Raw genomic sequence first — 18,766 nt, forward strand, 5'->3', positions numbered from 1 at the left:
TGGAAAGGTTTACCTGGTTGAATAGGTGAAACCAGGAGGCATTTATTTTTATTGTATTCAGCTTATGTCAGAGGGATATGGGCAGTTTTGTTCGTGTAGTTGGGGTAGCTTACTTAAATCACAAGTTCCTTTTGCAGAAGATGCTAGGTTGTGGCAAAATTTGTAAACCAGTATATTTAAAACCAGTCTCCAATCATGCAAAAATTTAAATATCAAATATTTCACTAAGAATTCATCGGCACTTTTTGCTTTAGTTGTTCTTCATTTCTCACAATTGTTAAATGAGTCCTCTTTGGGTTATTTAAGGCACTAAAGTAATTTCATGTCCAACCTTTAGCCAGATAAATTAAACATTAGCAGATATAAATAGTTATGACTCATCAGTTGCGTGCATTAATTCAGTACCCTCACACTTAAAGGGCCTTCAACTCTTCAGTTCATGCTAATTTACTGAGCAGGGTACCAGGCAGAATTTTAACTCATGGGTGGGAAGCAGAGCATGTGCAAACCACTAGGGAACCTCCATGGGAAACTTAACCAATATTAATTGCCAAGTCTCATTTACATCCAGCTAGGCACAAAGAGCCAGCTGACCTTTTGCTACTTGGGGAAGATCGGGTGGCCAAGAGGGTGCCCCACGGACACTCAGATAAGTCACAATGGTGAGAGTAGGGCGAGAAGGGGAAGAGCCTCAGGGATATGGGAAGCAGGCCAAAAAAATAACAGCGTCCTGAAAGTCTCTTGCAAGTGTAAATCCTCGACCAATTTTACCTAGCAGGAAGCTCATCACAGGCATGCCAGTCTATATGGCATTAAAATGCCACTGTGAACCAACACAAGTCGTATTTCAATGAGGTCATGCCCAGGTCACATGGATTGTCAGCCAAAAGGCAAAAAAGCCAGGTTAAAGCTGAAGGGCAGGAATGGGAGCAGCAGGTTTTAACTCCCATTCTGCCAGTTTCAGCCAGCTAGAGGAAGCTAAACTTCTTCATAAATTAATTATCGTAACAGTACAATTATAAAATTTATTTTCAATTGCAGGTAGAGAGAGAGATTTGGTTCAACAAATATTGCAAGTCAGTTGAAGAAAGGAAGAAAGAAAGGCTTCTGTTTATATAGGTCCCTTATGTCTCTTAGGAAAATCTCAAAAGAATATTAGAGTTACTTTCATGGACAGCGGGTGCTCAGTCGGCAAATGTGACAAGCATTTATTGTGTGGCAACAAGCAGCAATGAGAAGTCAACTTGTTGTACTTCTGACTGAATAAAAAATAGTAAGGATGCTTAAAAAGACTGCCTTTTTTTCTTTACTGCGACGTGGGTATCACTGGCAAGGTCAGCATTTGTCACCTATCCCCAAATGCCCTTGAAGTGAGCCACCTTCTTGAACTGCGCCACCTTCTTGAACTGCTGCAATGCATGTGGTGTAGGTACACCCACAGTGCTGTTACAATAGGAGTTCCAGAATCTTGACCCAACGACAGTGAAGGAACAGCGATATAATTCCAAGTCAGGATGGTGTGTAGCTTGGAGGGAAATTTGCAGTTTTTGGATTCCCAAGGTCTCTGACACTAGTCCTGCTTAGGTGACAGAGGTCACGGGTTTGGAATGTGCTGTGAAATGAGTTGCTGCAATGCATATTATACATAGTATACATTGCTGCCACCATGTGTCAGTGGTGGAGCAAATAAATGTTTAAGTTGGAGACAATGTGCCAATCAGCAAGGCTGTTTTCTCCTGGATGATGTCAAATTTTTGTGTTGTTGCAGCCACTTTCATCCAGGCAAGTGGAGATTATTCCATCACACTCCTGACTTGTGCCTTGTAGATGGTGGACAGGCTTTGAGAGTCAGGAGACGAGTTGCTCGTCTCAGAATTCCCAGCTTCTGACCTGCTCATGTGACTACAGTATTTATATGGCTGGTCCAGTTCAGTTTCTGGCCAATGGTAACCACCCCAGGATGTTGACTGTAGGGGATTCAGCAATGGTGATGCCACTGAAAGCCATGGGGAGATGGTTAGATTCTCTCTTTTTGGAGATGGTCATTGTCTGGCAGTTTTATGGTGTGAATATTACTTGACACTCATCAGCCCAAGCCTGAACATTCTCCAAATGCAGTGAGGCCTGGACAAAGACTGCTTCAGTATCTGAGGAGCTGTGCATGGCACTGAACATTATGCAATCATCAGCGAACATGACTTCTGAGCTTAGGAATGAAGGGAAGGTTATTGAGGAAGCAGCTGAAGATGGTCGTGCCTAGGAAGCAACCCTGAAGAACTCCTTTTTAAATATCCTGAAACGGAGATAAGACCATAGGAGCAGAAACTAGGCCAATCGGCCCATCAAGTCTGCTCCGCTATTCAATCATGGCTGATAAGTTTCTCAACCCCATTCTCCCGCCTTCTCCCCGTAACCTTTGATCCCCTTACAGATCAAGAATCTATCTATCTCACTCTTAAATACACTCAATGACCTGGCCTCCACAGTCTTCTGTGGCAATGAATTCCATAGATTCACCACTCTCTGGCTAAAGAAGTTTCTCCTCATCTTTGTTGTAAAAGGTCTTCCCTTTACTCACAGGCTGTGCCCTCGGGTCCTAGTCTCTCCTACTAACGGAAAGATCTTCCCCATGTCCACTCTATCCAGGCCTTTCAGTATTCTGTAAGTTTCAAGCAGATCCCCCCGATCCTTCTAAACTCCAGCGAGTATAGACCCAGAGTCCTCAAACGTTCCTCATATGTTAAGCCTTTCATTCCTGGGATCATTCTCGTGAACCTCCTCTGGACCCTCTCCAGGGCCAGAACATCCTTCCTGAGATAAGGGGCCCAAAATTGCCCACAATATTCTAAATGTGGTCTGACCAGAGCCTAATATAGCCTCAGGAGCACATCCTTGCTTTTATATTCTAGCCCTCTCAAAATAAATGCCAACATTGCATTTGCCTTCCTAACTTCTGACTCAACCTGCAAGTTAACCTTAAGAGAATCCTGGATTAGGACTCCCAAGTCCCTTTATACTCCAGATTTCTGAATTCTCTCCCCATTTAGAAAATAGTCTATGCCTCTATTCTTCCTACCAAAGTGCATGACCTCACACTTCCCTATGTTGTATTCCAACTGACACTTCTTTGCCCATTCTCCTAACCTGTCCAAATCCTTCTGCAGCCTCCCTAATACTACCTGTCCCTCCACCTATCTTTGTATCATCTGCAAACTTAGCCAGGATGCCCTCAGTTCCTTCATCTAGATTATTAATGTATAAAGTGAAAAGTTGTGGTCCCAACACTGACCCCTGCGGAACTCCACTAGTCATCGGCTGCCATCCTGAGAAGGATCCCCTTATCCCCACTCTCTGCCTCCTGCCAGACAGCCAATCTTCTATCCATGCTAGTACCTTGCCTCTAACACCATGGGCTCTTATCTTACTGAGCAGCCTCCTGTGCGGCACCTTGTCAAAGGCCTTCTGGAAGTCCAAGTAGATAACATCCATTGGCTCTCCTTTGTCTAACCTACTCGTTAACTCCTTAAAGAATTCTAACAGATTTGTCATGCATGACCTCCCCTTGATGAAACCATGCTGACTTTGCCCGATTTTACCATGCACTTCCAAGTATTCTGAAATCTCATCCTTAATAATGGACTCTAAAATCTTACCAACGACCGAGGTCAGGCTAATCGGCCTGTAATTTCCTGTCTTTTGCCTCACTCCCTTCTTAAACAGGGGGGTTACATTAGCTATTTTCCAGTCCTCTGGTACACTCCCTAACTCCACTGATTCCTGAAAGATCACCACTAATGCCTCCACTATCTCTTCAGCTATCTCCTTCAGAACTCTGGGGTGTAATCCATCTGGACCTTTCAGTTTTCCTAGCACTTTCTCCTTAGTAATGGCCACCATTCTCACCTCTGCCCCCCAACTCTCTTGAACTTTGGGGATGTTACTCGTGTCTTCCACCATGAAGACTGACGCAAACACCTATTCAGTTTCTCCACCATCTCTTTGATCCCCACTACTACTTTTCCAGCGTCATTTTCCAGCGGCCCAATGTCCACTTTTGCCCCTCTCTTACCCTTTATATATCTAAAAAAAAAACTCTTGCAATCTTCTTTTATACTACTGGCTAGCTTACCCTCATACTTAATCTTCTCCCTCCTTATTTCATTTTTAGTTGTCCTCTGTTGGTCTTTGTAGGCTTCCCAATCCCCTGGTTTCCCACCGCACTTCGCCGATGATTGACGTCGAACAACCACACCTATCTTCCCTTGTGCTAGACATGACTCCAGTCACTGGAGAATACCCCTCACACCCCAACCGATTCCCATTGACTTTAATTTTGCTCTTTGATGTCACACTCAGTCAAATGCTGCCTTGTTGTCAAGAGCAGCCACTCTCACTTCACCTCTGGAATTCAGCTATTTTGCCCATGTTTGGACCAAGGCTGTAATGTGGTCAGGAGCCAAGCAGTCCTGGCATAACCGAAACTGAGCACAGAATCTCGGAATTGTTACAGTGTAGAAGGGAGCCATTTGGTCCACTGTGTCTGCACCTGCTCTCTGAATGAGCAACTCGCCTAGTGCCAGTCCTCTGCCTTCTCCCCGTAACCCTCCACATTCCTCACCACACTCTCTAGCAGTGCATTCCGGACCCAAACCACTCGCTGCGTGAATAAAATTCTTCTTTTACGAATTACTTCTCATCTGTGTCCTCGCATTCTCAATCCCTTCACAAATGGGAAAGTTTCTTCCTATCTACTCTGTCCAGATCCCTCATGGTTTTGAATACCTCTTATCTAATCTCTTCTCAGCCACCTTTTCTACAAAGAAAACAGTCCTAACTTTTCCAATCTATCTCCGTAACTGAAGCTCCTCAACCTTAGAACAATTCTCATGAATCTTTACTGCACCCTCTCTAAAGCCTTCATATCCTTCCTAAAGTGCAGTGCCCAGAACTGGACGCAATACTCTTGCTAAAGCTAAACTAGTGACTTAGTGACAAGTTCAACACAACTTCCTTGTTCTTGTACTCTATGCCCCTATTAATAAAACCCAAGGTACTGTATGATTTATTAACCGCTCTCAACCTGTCCTGCCACCTTCAATAACTTATGCATATACACCCAGGTCCCTCAGTTCCTGCACTTTCGAGTTGCACCCTTCATTTATAGTGTCTCCATGTTATTTCTTCCAAACTGAATCACATTACATTTCTCTGCATTGAACTTCATCTGCTACCTGTCTGCCCATTCTACCAATGTGTCCATGTCCATTTGACATTCTACATTATCCTCCGCACAGTTCACAATACTCCAAGTTTCATACCATCCGCAGATTTTGAAATTGTGCCCTATACACAAAGGTCTAGGTCATTAATATACAAGTAAGCAAGGCTCCCAATACTGACCCCTTGGGAACTATTCTACAAAACATCCTCCAGCAAAAAAAACATCCATTAACCACTACTCTTTGTTTCCTGTCGCTCAGACAATTCTGTATCCATTCTTCTGCTGTCCATGAGCTATAGCGCTGCTCACCAGTCTGCTGTGCGGCACTGTATCAATTGTCTTTTGGAAGTCCAAGTACACAACAGCACTGCCCTCATCAACCCTCTCTGTTACTGCTTCAAAAAATTCCAAGTTAATCAAACATGATTTTCCCTTAGTAAAATTAATGCTGGCTTTCCTAATTAACCCATATTTGTCCATGTGACTATTGATTATGTCTCAAATTATTGTTTCTAGAGGTTTCCCCCACCAGTGAAGTTAAACTGATTGGCCTGTAGTTGTTGGACTTACCATTGCACCCACTTTTGAAAAAGGGTGTAACGTTTGCAATTCTACAGACCTCCAGGACCATCCTGGGCCTAAGACTGAAAAGTTAGTGCAGTGCTTCTGCAGTTTTCACTCTCACTTCCAAGGCTAATCCTTGGCTTGATCGCAATGGTAGAATGAGGGATATGCCAGACCACAATGTTACAGATTCTTGGTCAAATACAATTCTGCTGCTGTTGATGGCTCACAGCCCTTTTGATCCTGCTACTGCTACCGAGCCACTCTTAATGATTGACATTCAAGTCCCCAAACTAAGGTACATTCTGTGCCCTTACCACCTCAGTACTTCCTCCAAGTGGTATGCAACATGGAGGAGTACTGATTCATCCACTGAGGGACTGTGGTAGCTGGTAATCAGTAGGTGGTTTCCTTGGCTACATTTGACCTGATGCCATGTAGCTTCATGGGGCCCAGAGTTGATGTTCAGGATTTCCAGGGCAACTCCCTCTGTACCACTGTGCAATCACCTCTGCTGGAATAGTGATGTCTGGGACACTGGCTGTAAGGTATGACTCTGAGTATGACTCTGTCAGGCTGTTGCTTAACTAGTCTGTGGGACAGCTCTTCCAATTTTTGCATGAAGCCTCCAGAAGTTAATAAGGACTTTGCAGAGTCAACAGAACGTTACAATAGGAGCCACGCCTCCACAAGGGCTGTGGTGGAGAGAGCCATCAGTCTTCTTAAGATGCGCTTCCGGTGCCTGGACTGCTCGGGGGGACATTCTAGTACCCCCTAGATCGTGCCTCGGTGATAGTGGTTGCATGCTGTGCTCTCCACAATCTTGTGCTGGAAAGGGGGGACGGAGTGGATGATGAAGACATCGGCGCAGTGGCTGCATGTGCACACGATGAGTCCAGCAGTGATTCCGAGGATAAGCAGACAAGGAAATGCTGAGGGGATAGGCGCTGACCCGGGACAACTCCAGGGAGGCAGGGACACCCGGGATGTTTTAATACAACAACCCTTCAGCTAGCACAATATAGATGGATCACCAGGACAAGCCTGGGCTGCCACCTCGATACTCAACACCTAAGTGCAAATTAGCACTAACTAAGGGCCTCGTAAATAAAGCTGAATATCCAATAAATCACTCATTAGACTTTTGTCAACCATACACATGCAGAAGAAACGAGGCACCCTCAGTCATGGTCACACATCTACATTTAATGTGTGAATCATAAGAACTTATCACAAAGAGAAAACAATGGTGTTATCAAAAAGAAATCATAAGGACCTCATCTCTGGCCAACACAAAAGCACCAGTGAAAAACCCGTGGTGTGCCTAAGGTGCCTTATGCTATCATTTACGGGTGCTATGTCTTGGTGCTGCCCCATCACTCAGAGTGGCGTCTGAGACAGCCTGCTGACTCTGCTGTCCTGTTGACCTTGATGACCTTGGCAGTTGTCCTCTGGCCCGTGGAGCCTGTGCTGGCCCCGCCTGGGAGGGAGCTGCCTGTTCCGCAGCTGGCATCTCCCCAGTCGTAGCAGCCTCACTGGATGATACGGGCACTGGGAGAGGGACGGAGGTGCTGCTGCCCTCATCCAGAGCGCCCTGAGAGGAGCCCGCTGAAACGACAGGTAGCTGCTGCGCCAACGTAAGGTCAATTCAGACCTTCATGCTCACCGTGGATGGATGGGCAATGAGCTGGGAAGCTTGATGCCCACACCATCTCCCACACTGCAGTGACCAGCTGAGATAATTGCCGATGTAAGGGCTTGCTTGTCAGAGCGCATCCCCAGGAAGCCTTGGCGTGTCTCCAGCAGTAGGCTCTCCACGAGTCACCACTCTCTCCATGCAGGACACTTGGCACTCGAACATGTGGCTCATTGCTTCGGCAAGCATCTGCGTACAATCCTCCACCAGGGAGACCATGCCAAGCATTGCCTCATGTATCACCCCAGATGCTCCCGCACACCCGGCCGCATTTCCTGTACTTGCTGCGTCGCAGATGACTCCAGAGACACATCATCAGGCACCGACTGAGTATGTGCCTGGTCCCCTGCAATCCTCCAACTGCTGGCGCCATGGGCACACTGTCTCTGCCAGCTCCTCCAGCGAGTGTGAAGTGCCCTCACCACTGCGCCCAGGGACACTAGCCGTTGTTCTAATACCCACCGAGGTGCTAGTATCTGTGCTGGTGCCTGCCTCGCAGAAATGGTGTGACGCTGGTGAGACTTCAGGCCCTCTCAGGCGTGAGAGGGGGCATCTGCTGCTCCTCCTCCTGGCCGTGGTCTGATGCTGCTAAAGGAAGAACAAGGACAGTGCATCAGTTAGTGTGCAGACAATGACAAACTTCATCCCTGGTCCCCCAGCTCATTATGCGCTCAACCTTCCATAACCAATGGCCCAGCAATGTTGCAACAATAACTAATTTAACAATCATCAGTGCTATGGCTGTTGGGAGGACAATGCGGACCTCACTGTTGGGCTAAAAAACTTGGCCGTGGCACCCCAGCCTCACCGACACCAGTAGATCTGGGTGCATGGCACCCCTCCAGTTCAAGGGCCTCCTGCTCGAAGTGGTTTAATATGGAGAGCTACACCTGGCCGCCTCCAGTCCTCACATGGTCGACCACATTATGAGCATTCTTCTCCTGAAAAAGAGAAGAGCACTGATTAGGGCAAGATGCACATGGACTCTGTTCACGCCCCAACCAGAATGGGATATATCAGGACTCCAGTGCCTCCTCACCCACTGCTTCTGATCACTCAAAGATGCTTGGCGTGCTCCCCACTCCCCCACCGCCCCCTTGGACACATGCTACCTACATCACATCAGGAACCACACGGTATTTCCTCCCGTAGTAAGGAGGCGCAACCACATGCAGCGTAGAGGGCAGCAGATGGTTCATTGCCACGCCACCTTGAGGATCCCCTTCCACCATCTCATTGCCCTGACTAGGACATGTCCTGGAGTTCTGAGTCTGTGCCTAGGTGCAGCTCCTCCAGGTTGCCCCCATACCAGTCATTTGGCACTCAGATTAACACATGCTGCGGGGGAAAACTCATCTCCTCATGGCCCAACTCACGATGATCTCAGCATGGGCACCATCTGCTTGCCCACCCAACAAAGGAAAATGCCGTCAATGATTCAATGCAGTCACAACACTGAGACTTGGGTGGGGGGCCGCCGCAGAGAGTAAGGCTACCTGCTTGGTTAAATGCTCAATTCCAACATGGTACTCACCCTGCCAGAGCACAACAAATCGTTGAAGCGCTTGCGGCACTGGATCCAGCTGCGCCGCACCACGTCGGGGGAGCTCACCACCTCTGCCCAGGCACATTTTGTCATGTTTGGGGGGGGTGCCTCCTCCTCTCATCCTGGTGGACCAATATCTCCTGCTGTGCTACCCTCCAGCCTGGCCTGCTCACCCGGACCACTCTGCTGCAGCCTAGTTATGGCCATTGTGAGCAGCCTACAAAAGGCTACTAAAAGTTTTTTAAACAGACTGCCGGGTCGCCATTGGACCTAGCGGTCTGTGCACACGCGCCACCGCCCACTATCCTCGGGAGTCAGGAAATATGCTGAGCGGGCCTTAATTGGTCCGCCTGCGTAAAATAGCGGCACAGACCCGACTGCGGGCAGAGATTGGGTCTGTGCCCACCCGTGCTTGCTACCACTCTGCCCCCCCACCAAACAGAAAATTCTGCTCATTAAGTCAGCGGACTGGCAATAAGAAAATCTGAGGAACTGGACAACACTTGCCCCTAATATATACTTGTGGACTAACTCCAGCCAAATCTTCATAGCTTAAAGGTCAAATCTGAGATTGCACAAGTATCAACTTCAAACATGGTGAAGAAGCATATAAAAAAGTTGCAACACTACAAATCTTAAGAAAAATTTTCAAAATCATTCTCTGCTGGAGATCAGTTAGTAAAACATTTTAAAATTAAGCAGAAAATTTGACCTAAGAGCTAAGTAACAAGGATTATCAAAAATTACTTAAAAACCATGAAAATTCTCAAATGAGAAAGGTGTCTCAGATTTTCAGAGATCTAGAAGTGAGTTCTCAAGAAAATTTTTTTGAATTCAGTTTTTATCATTAGAGAGACTATCGATTAAAAAATAATGATCATTTTACCTTGTTTTATGCTAGACCAGTGTAAATGGCATGGATTACTCTTGCAAATGGCTAGAAGTGCCAATACCTTCCAATTTTGAAAGTAAGGAAAGTAGGAGATGCCTACAACAGGTAATTTTCTTACATTGCAATGGCGACTGCACTTCAAAGGTATGTCATTGGTTGACAATTACTTTGGAATGTACAGAGGTTGTGAAAGTTACTATATAAATGCAATTCTTTCTGATGAAGAGTGGTGAGAAAAGTGAAGCATAAACACAGGTAACAGGCCAAATAACCTGTTTTTGTGCTGCACACATAGGCCGAGAATTTCCAATCTTGCACAGAGCGGGAACGGAAAACTTCGAGAGCCAGCCAAATGTCCATTTAACTTCGGTGGCACCAGATAATCCCAGCTGGGCGGGACTGGAAAATCCTGGCCATTACATAATTCTTTTGCATTGCTTTTTGAAAGTTGTACAAACTGACAGATAAAGAAACAGGGCAGTTGCTTCTGCCTTATTTAAAAGACTGCCAGATGTTGTTGCTCATCTTTAAGTACTTCATTTTGATCATTTTAAGTTATTTGAAATACATTTTTCCCTTCTGTTGTTCTACAGGATTGAAACTCAGTAGGCTTATGTCCCTATAATTCTCAAATAAGAATATGTAAAACTCACCTTTACTGAGGAGGAGGAGGATATGGAGAGCAGCTACTAATCCCACAACTCCTTGTATGGCTTCAGAGTTGATGCATTCTGTTAATTCATTTAAAAATGATCTAAAGAGATAGGCAATGATTAAGAACAGCAGCAGACTTTGGTGTAAAATAATGATTCAAACTGACTCAGTTACTTAAGCTGAGGTAGTCTGATTTTTCAAGTAAAAATAGTTGTTTGTTTTTTTAAAAAACACATTTACCACTTGGCTACAGCTTAAAATTTTCACCACATTTTAGTCACCATCATGTTTTGTTCAAAACAGTTAGAGGAAGCTACAGATAATTTCTTAAAATAAGTTAGCAGGCATAGCAGATTGCAATTAAAGACAACTATACTGTATGCTATTAAGGTTGAATTCAATGTCCAATTTTGCTGGCATACCAACTAAGTCAGAGTTATCATAGCCTATTACAAACTGAAAATATATGATGGAATGAAAAAAATACAGTCATTGTAATTATATATGTGGTGGTTCAAACTTAACAATATTCAAATTAAGACTCTGCAAATGTCCAATATTCTCTATTTTGTCCTGTACAGTAAAAAAATACATGCACAGGACTAAGTCGTTTAATTGAGATTTTGTGGCAAACTGAAACAGACTCTTTGATTTACACCTTAGGGAAGAGATTGTCAAAGAGCAGGAGGGTTGAAAATGTATATAAACTTTATTAATAGCCATATACTTCTTCTGATTTGGAAGATTTAATGCAACCTTTTCTCACAAAGCACGACACAATAACATTTTTTTTTAATGAAAAAGCATCACCATTCTCCACAGTTAACAGCTGCTAGTTAGCCAGCAGTAAAGCAGTGCAGTCTTACCTCATGACACCAGGGTATTTTAACACAATGACCAGAAAGTAGCTTGAAAGTAGTGGCAGATCATCAGTGGTCTCAGGTGGAGCAACATCTTCTGGATCAGATTTCTGAAATTCAATATACACAGAGGAATTGGACAAAGTAACTAATAGCTTTGTAAGGAGAGCTTTAAATTACCAACCATGATTACAATAGTTACAACAAAACTTTCAAATATTTTGTTTTAAAAAACAGCTTCTAAGAAAATAACACAACTGTTTAAAACCTGGAATATCATGGTTTTCCCCACTTATTCAAGATGAGATAGCTATTATTTATTTCTCTCTCTTCAGGATTCATGCTCCAAGAGGGTGATGGCAACCATGGACTTCCATGTATTGGTTCATGGTTATACTTGGCAGGGTACAGCAGAGGTTTGCTGTTGCCCACTGCAGGTTCTAGGTGACCAGGAGACTCTCCCACTCTTACCACATGCCATAGGTATATTGGAAGGATTTGTAGGTTGATAATCAATCTGTTTGGCCACATTATGAACACACTTTCCATGATCATCAAGTCCCAGAGTGGAGCCTGAACCCAGAGCTTCTGGTCCAGAGGCTGGGATGCTAAACTGTGCCACAAGTCTGCATCATTTACTTATTTGTTTGTTTAAAACAAAATACTTTGGAAGTTTGGTTGTAGTAACTATTGCTTGAACTCAGTGATCAATGTTTTTAACAGAATAATAAGAACTTTGATCAGCTATGTGGAATTCTGAACACATTCTAATGACAATTAGATGCTTTTTAAAATATGCAATATAAAAATGTACAAGATTATACAAGATAGGAGTTAGAATATAGTCGTTTGGCAGTGCAGAATTTGAGTATTGCTGAAATAGAGAGACATTTTTGTCCAAGATTTTCATCTTGAAATCATCAGGACAATTCGCAAGAAAATACAGCCCAGTCTACCTCAGATTACCCTGGAAGGGCAAGGGTATCTCAAAAATTTGGTGAAGTTAGCTGTTGCACGCTGCTACTATGCAGTAGCAACACGAGTGGTATTCATCACTAACAGAATGCTGCCGTCAAGCTAAAAAAGTCACTCTGCCTATCACACAAATGAGTAATGTATTGTATTAATTTCAGTGCCAGTGTGATGCTAGGTATGCAGGACGTACATCCCAAAGACTGGTGGATCGTATCAAACAACATGCCCCTTCTGCTGCTCATAATGGGCAAGGTACGGACCGTACCCAACCAGCCCGTGCTTGCAAAATGTAAAAACACAGTGTCCAACATTAGACGTGATTCCATGATTGGACGGCATTTACTAAATAATCCTCAGTGTGCTAAGAATTATGCTGACAACCAATTTAAGATTGTCAGTCAGTCTTGAAAGGTGGCACATTTACATATACTGGAAGCTACATATATTAATACACAGGCCCTTGTTCTCTGCATTCAGAAAGAACACATACAGACATTGTGCCTGTTTCAGCTAAACAAAATAATTAACAGTCATTTGGTTCATTCCCTCGGGCAATGTCTTGACCAATCAGAGTCAAGCAGCCTGGTTTAAATTTCAAACAATGCTTGGCCTTTAACTGTCAGTCACCATCAACTGATCAACTGGTGCATTCTCCATGGCAACACCCCAACCAATGACTCCATTTGCCAACCAATCAGCATTCTCTATAAATGTTTCTTGTGAATTGTCCTGATGAGTACAAGATGAAAAGCTTCAACAAAAAATGTCTCTTTTTCAGCAATATTGAGCACATCCTTTAAAAAGGCCAAAGGGCCTCTTCTGCACTGAGAGATTCTGGAATATTGTCAACAGATCCAATTAGAACACTGCTTTTTCAAACTTTACATCAAGTGGTTGTTTAGCTTTATTCAACATGCATGTTTAGGTAGCATACTCTACATTGAGCTCATAATGCAAATTAGATGTGTACTGATCAATGTTTCCTATACAAAATACAAATAGTTTTGCTTATTATGAAATTAGCACTCATGGCCATGTGACTGAATAACTAGAAATTACAATACAGAGCAGGCCATTTGGCGCCACTAGTCTGTGATGTTGTTCCAGCGAACATTCACTCCAAAGTAGTTAATGAGGATACCAATCATCTGTTATCAAGATGGAATATTTTTAATTTGTCTCCTAATTTTGCATCTGTCAGCTCCTCAGGCTGTACCGAAGAGAAATTCTAATGATCCAGCTGACCACTTCCCCCCTTCCCAAATTATTGTAGGTTTTGCTAGGTAACCACAAATCATATTAAGGCAGATCATCTAACTTCAACATGAAGACTGTATTATATTTTTCTCACTGCTTCGATTATCTCACCCTAATGCCACTTGGGGGATTAAACTTGGCCTTGACACCCTATGTGCAATACAATAGGAAATAAAGGTTGAATATACATAACTATTACTTGCAAACACAATGTTATATGCATCTGCCAGAGTACCTCACAAGGAATTGATCAGAGAGCTTTGGAATAGCTCCAATCACTGGCTGTTCTGTTTTGGGGAACAGTATTGAACCAACAGTACAGCTATCAAACTAGTGGCTGTTGCAGTTGGATGTACAGTTGTTCCAAAGTGTATTAACCATCTACAGAACCCGTGCCAGCAAAAAAAATGTTGCCAATTCAACATGCAAGACCATTGATTTTCAATATTAAAACCAACATTTAGAATGTCTGTATTTTCAAGCAAAAGACATTTGTATTGAGGAAGCCACTCCACTGTTGAACAGCAATAAATAATTTTCACATTATCAATTATGAGAAATCCTTTGTAACTCACAGGTAATGCAGTAACTCTCAATCATGTACATTTACTTCTAAAAAAATATATACTGGTTAACCACTTGCAATACTTACATTTCATTCAGACTATACTGCGAATCAGGTAGCATGTAATCAATTCATCGGTCAGGAAGATTAGGCATGACCTTGTCGTTTGTGGAAGAATGAGCCAGATCAGCCAAACAGCCTTCCTCCTTTAGTACTTATTTACGTGATGTTGCTTCACACTCCCTAGTGTGACAGTCCCATAGTGAGACAGTCTGTCTGAGCAATAGGATGTGTCAGGTGGAATTACTCAATTTTCCTCTATCATGACAGATGAGTGAGTTGATAGTGCAATGAAACACACTTTTCAAGCTCACCTTTTTTAAAGAATGAATGGTTTCTGCCAGCACAGCAGCCAAAAGTGTTGAGAGTATCTCTTGGTGAACTGCTTCATGGGCCCCACGCCAGCGCTGAACAGTGTTGATGAATTCTCCAAGAACCGACTGAATAGACACAAGAATCTTCAAAAAAAAAACAAAATGTCTCCTTTCTATCATTCAAGTAGATATTAGAATTCCTCTAAGTATGTAACTTACACAATATAGAACAAAATGAAATTTATTAAAGCAATTGCATGTAACTGAGAAATAGCTCAACAGTTCAGAATTCTTTTATTCATTCTTGGATGAGTGTCACTGGCAAAGCCAACATTTCTTGCCCATCCCTAATTACCCTCAAGGAGGTGGTGGTGAGCCACCTTCTTGAACCGCTGCAGTCCATGTGGTGGTGTAGGTACAGTCTCAGAGCTGTTAGGGAAGGAATTCCAGGACTTTGACCCAACGACAGTGAAGGAACAGCAATATATTTCCAAGTCAGGATAGTGTGTGGCTTGGAGGGGCGGGGAGCTTGCAGGTGGTGGTATTCCCATGTATCTGCTGCCATTGTCCTTCTTGGCGGTAGAGGTCATGCGTTTAGAAGGTGCTGTCAAAGGAGTCTTGGTGAGTGGCAGCAGTACATCTTGTAGATGGTACACACCGCTGCCACTATGTGCCAGTGGTGAATGTTTGAGGTGGTGGATGGGATGCCAATCAAGTCGGCTATTTTGTTTTGGATGATGTCAAGTTTCCTGAGTTTTGTTGGAGTTGCACTCGTCCAGGCAAGTTGAAACCATTCCATCACACTCCTGACTTGTGCCTTACAATTCATGGACAAGCTTTGAGGAATCAGGAGGTGAGTTACTTGCTGCAGAATTCTTGGTCTCTGATCTGCTCTTGTAGCCATTCAGTATTCAGTCATTGGTAACCCCCAGGGTGTTGATGGTGTGGGATTTAGTAATGGTAATGCCTTGAATGTCATGGGGAGACAGTCATTGCCTGGCACTTGTATGGTGCCAATGTTACTTGTCACATATCAGCTCAAGACTGAATGCTGTCCAGGTCTTGCTACACACAGGCACAGACTACTTCAGTATATGAGGACTCCTGAATGATACTGAACACTATGCAATCATCAATGAGCATCCTCACTTCTGACCTTATTTTGGAAGGAATGTCAGTAATGAAGCAGCTGAATACGGTTGGGTCTAGACCATTACCATGAGGAACTCAAGCAGCAATGTTCTGGAGCTGAGACCATTGACCTCCAACAATCATGTTTCTTTATGCTAGGTATGACTCCAACCAGTAGAGAGTATTCCCCCATTGATTTCAATTTTGATGCCACACTCGGTCAAATGCTGCCTTTATGTCTAGGGCCTGTCACTCTGGGATTTAGCTCCCAGTTTGGACCTAGCTGGAATATGGTCTGGAGTGGAGTGGCAGAGCCTAAATTGAGCATCTGTGAGAAGGTTATTGCTGAGCAAGAATTGCTGGATAGCACTGTCAATGACACCTTCCCTCACTTTTTTGCAGATTGAGAGTAGACTAATGGGGTGTTGTGAATGATTGGCCGGATCGGATTTGTACTGCTTTTTGTGGACAGGGCATACCTGAGCAATTTTCCATGTTGTCAGGTAAATGCCAGTGTTGTAGCTGTGCAGGAACAGCTTGGCTAAGGCAGGGCTTGTAGTGGAGCACAAGTGTTCAGTGCTACAGCTGAGAAGTTGTCAGGGCCCAAAGTCTTTGCTATATCAGTGCCTTCAGCCCTTGCTTGATATCATATGGAGTAAACTGAACCGGATGAAGTCTGACATCTATGATAGTGGGGACCTCAGGAAGAAGACAAGATGAATCAACCAGCTGGCACTTCTGGCTGAAGATGGCTGCAAATGTTTCAGCCTAATCTTTTGGACTAACATACTAGGTTATCTCTATCATCAAGCATGGGGAAGTTTGAGGAGCCTCCTCCTCCTCCGCTTAATTGTCCAATTGGCTACCACCATTCACAATTGGATGTGGCAGGACTACATAGCTTTAACCATCCGTTCGTTGTGGGATTGCTTAGCCCTGTCAATAGCATGCTGCCTCTGTTCTTTGGCATGTGTTTAGTCTTGTGTTGTAGCTTCACTAGGTTTGCACCTTATTTTTAGGTATGTCTGATGCTGCTCCAGGCATATTCTTCTACACTGCTCAATGAACCAGAGTTGATCCCCTGGTTGATGGTAATGGAAAAGTGAAGGACATGCCAGGCCATGAGGTTACAGATTGCAGTTGAATATAGTTCTGCTGCTGATGGTCTACAGGGCCTCATGGATACCCAATTTCGAGCTGCTAGATCAGATCTGATTCTATGCCATTTAGCACTGTGGTAGTGCCACCAATACAATGGAGGATGTCCTCAATGTGAAGATGAAAGTCTGCCTTCACAAGGACTATGCAATGGTCACTCGTACCAATACTGTCTTAAACTGATGCATCTGTGGCAGGCAGATTGGTGTGGACGAAGTCTGGTAGGCTTTAGAATGGATACACTATAAACACACACCAAAAAATTTCAATAATATTGCGGATGCTGGAAATCTGAAACGAAAACAGAAAATGCTGGAAAAACTCGGCCTGGCAATCTTCAGAACTGGTTCTGGTTTTATATTAGATAAAAAAATTTCAGTTCCCATTTGCTCCAACTTGTCTCAGACTTAAATATCTTGAGAAAATCAAATTAAAGATATCCTCATTTTTGGCACTGTACAATAACAATTACATACCTGAATTTATTTGCGACTAAAGGCTTGGCTACCTTCGATTACTGTGGTATACCTTTTATAAACAATAGCAGAAAAATCCACCAGATTCTAACCAGGGCAAGAAATTGGAGGAGGCAAATTCCTTAAGATTATTGGCCTGTCATATCATATTGCCTCTTTGCTGAAGCATACAAAAACTAATCCTATTGCACCACCTTCTCCACAAAGCCCTGTATCTTTATCTTCAAATATTTATCCAATTTTCGCTAAAATGTATTTCCCCAAAGGTCTCTAACTCAACCACCCCATGACAAAGTATGACATGCTGCAACAAACTTCTGTATAAAGAAAATAGTCCCACCCCATCTCCTCATCCACTTAATAACTTAAAATTGATGATTCCTCTTCACTTTTTCTCATAGGAAATAGCCTTTGCTTAGTCAGTTTTATCACATTTTTTCCTGATTTTAACATGTTAAATTTCCTCATATATTCTCAATGTCTCATAATTAGTGTCCCATCCCTGGCATAATCATTAAGAGTATTCTCATGGAACCATGTTATTAGTATGAATTCCAGTAGAAAGCCATTTAACTTATATGAATAATATGGCATCTGCTATTTCCATTTTTCTCTACTATAATAATGTGTTGATTGGGTTTTATTGGTTAAGAGATAAGTGACTAGGAATAGAATAAACAGCATTGTTTGGAAGGTACACTGGACAAATGGGGGCTTTAGTCTTATTGATTTTCTCCAATGCATGTTTTTGAGTAGTTTATCATCTGATAAGACGTACAGCAAGGTGATCATAGTTGCATCCCACTTTAGTACAGAAACTCCTGAAGTGGCATGCTTCTGAATTAACTACAATTTCTTAACTGCAATACTTAGAATACTGGCTATGATGAAAATTTCAATTGCCAGTGCTCCTCCAAGAGAAATTAGGGATAAATCAGTAAGGTGGTTTCGCCTAAGAGCACTTGAATTATGGGCATGCTTAAATAGAAAATTGATTTGTAAATTATACAGGAAGTAAAAGAAAGCTCAAATTCACAGCAAAAGTTAGGTTGTGTTCAAAAATTGACCATTTAAAAATGTCTCTTACAAAATTAAACCAGGACCAACAAAATGCATTTAATACAATATTGGACAAATATTATCGGCAATTGTTTGCACAATTTTGCTGATATGAATGACAAAGTTACTGCTACTACTTACACCTGGAATGAAATAATTTCTCTCTCCTTATTCTATCCGACCATTCATGATTTTAAATCAAATCTCCTTTTATCCTTATCTGCTCTGAGGAGAACATCAGTTCCTCTATTCTAGCCACAAACTGTAATCCCTCAACACTAGGACCATTTTATAAATCTCTTCTGCACTCTCTGCAAAGCCTTCACATCTTTCCTAAA

At 43.1% G+C, this 18,766-nt stretch overlaps 1 protein-coding gene across 2 annotated transcripts in view; it reads right to left on the bottom strand.

Annotated features, from left to right (window-relative positions):
• ncapg2 (non-SMC condensin II complex, subunit G2) overlaps positions 1–18,766 on the bottom strand; it is a 130,050-nt gene that overhangs the window by 14,797 nt on the left and 96,487 nt on the right. For both annotated transcript variants that reach the window (XM_041183125.1, XM_041183126.1), the window contains exons 24-26: positions 14,605–14,748; positions 11,440–11,543; positions 10,573–10,673 (exon numbers count right to left, since the gene is read on the bottom strand). In XM_041183125.1, the coding sequence (XP_041039059.1) occupies positions 10,573–10,673; positions 11,440–11,543; positions 14,605–14,748 (349 nt within the window). The remainder of the gene's footprint in view (positions 1–10,572; positions 10,674–11,439; positions 11,544–14,604; positions 14,749–18,766) is intronic.

This window comes from Carcharodon carcharias, chromosome 3, assembly GCF_017639515.1.
Source record: "Carcharodon carcharias isolate sCarCar2 chromosome 3, sCarCar2.pri, whole genome shotgun sequence".
Lineage (NCBI taxonomy): Eukaryota > Metazoa > Chordata > Chondrichthyes > Lamniformes > Lamnidae > Carcharodon > Carcharodon carcharias.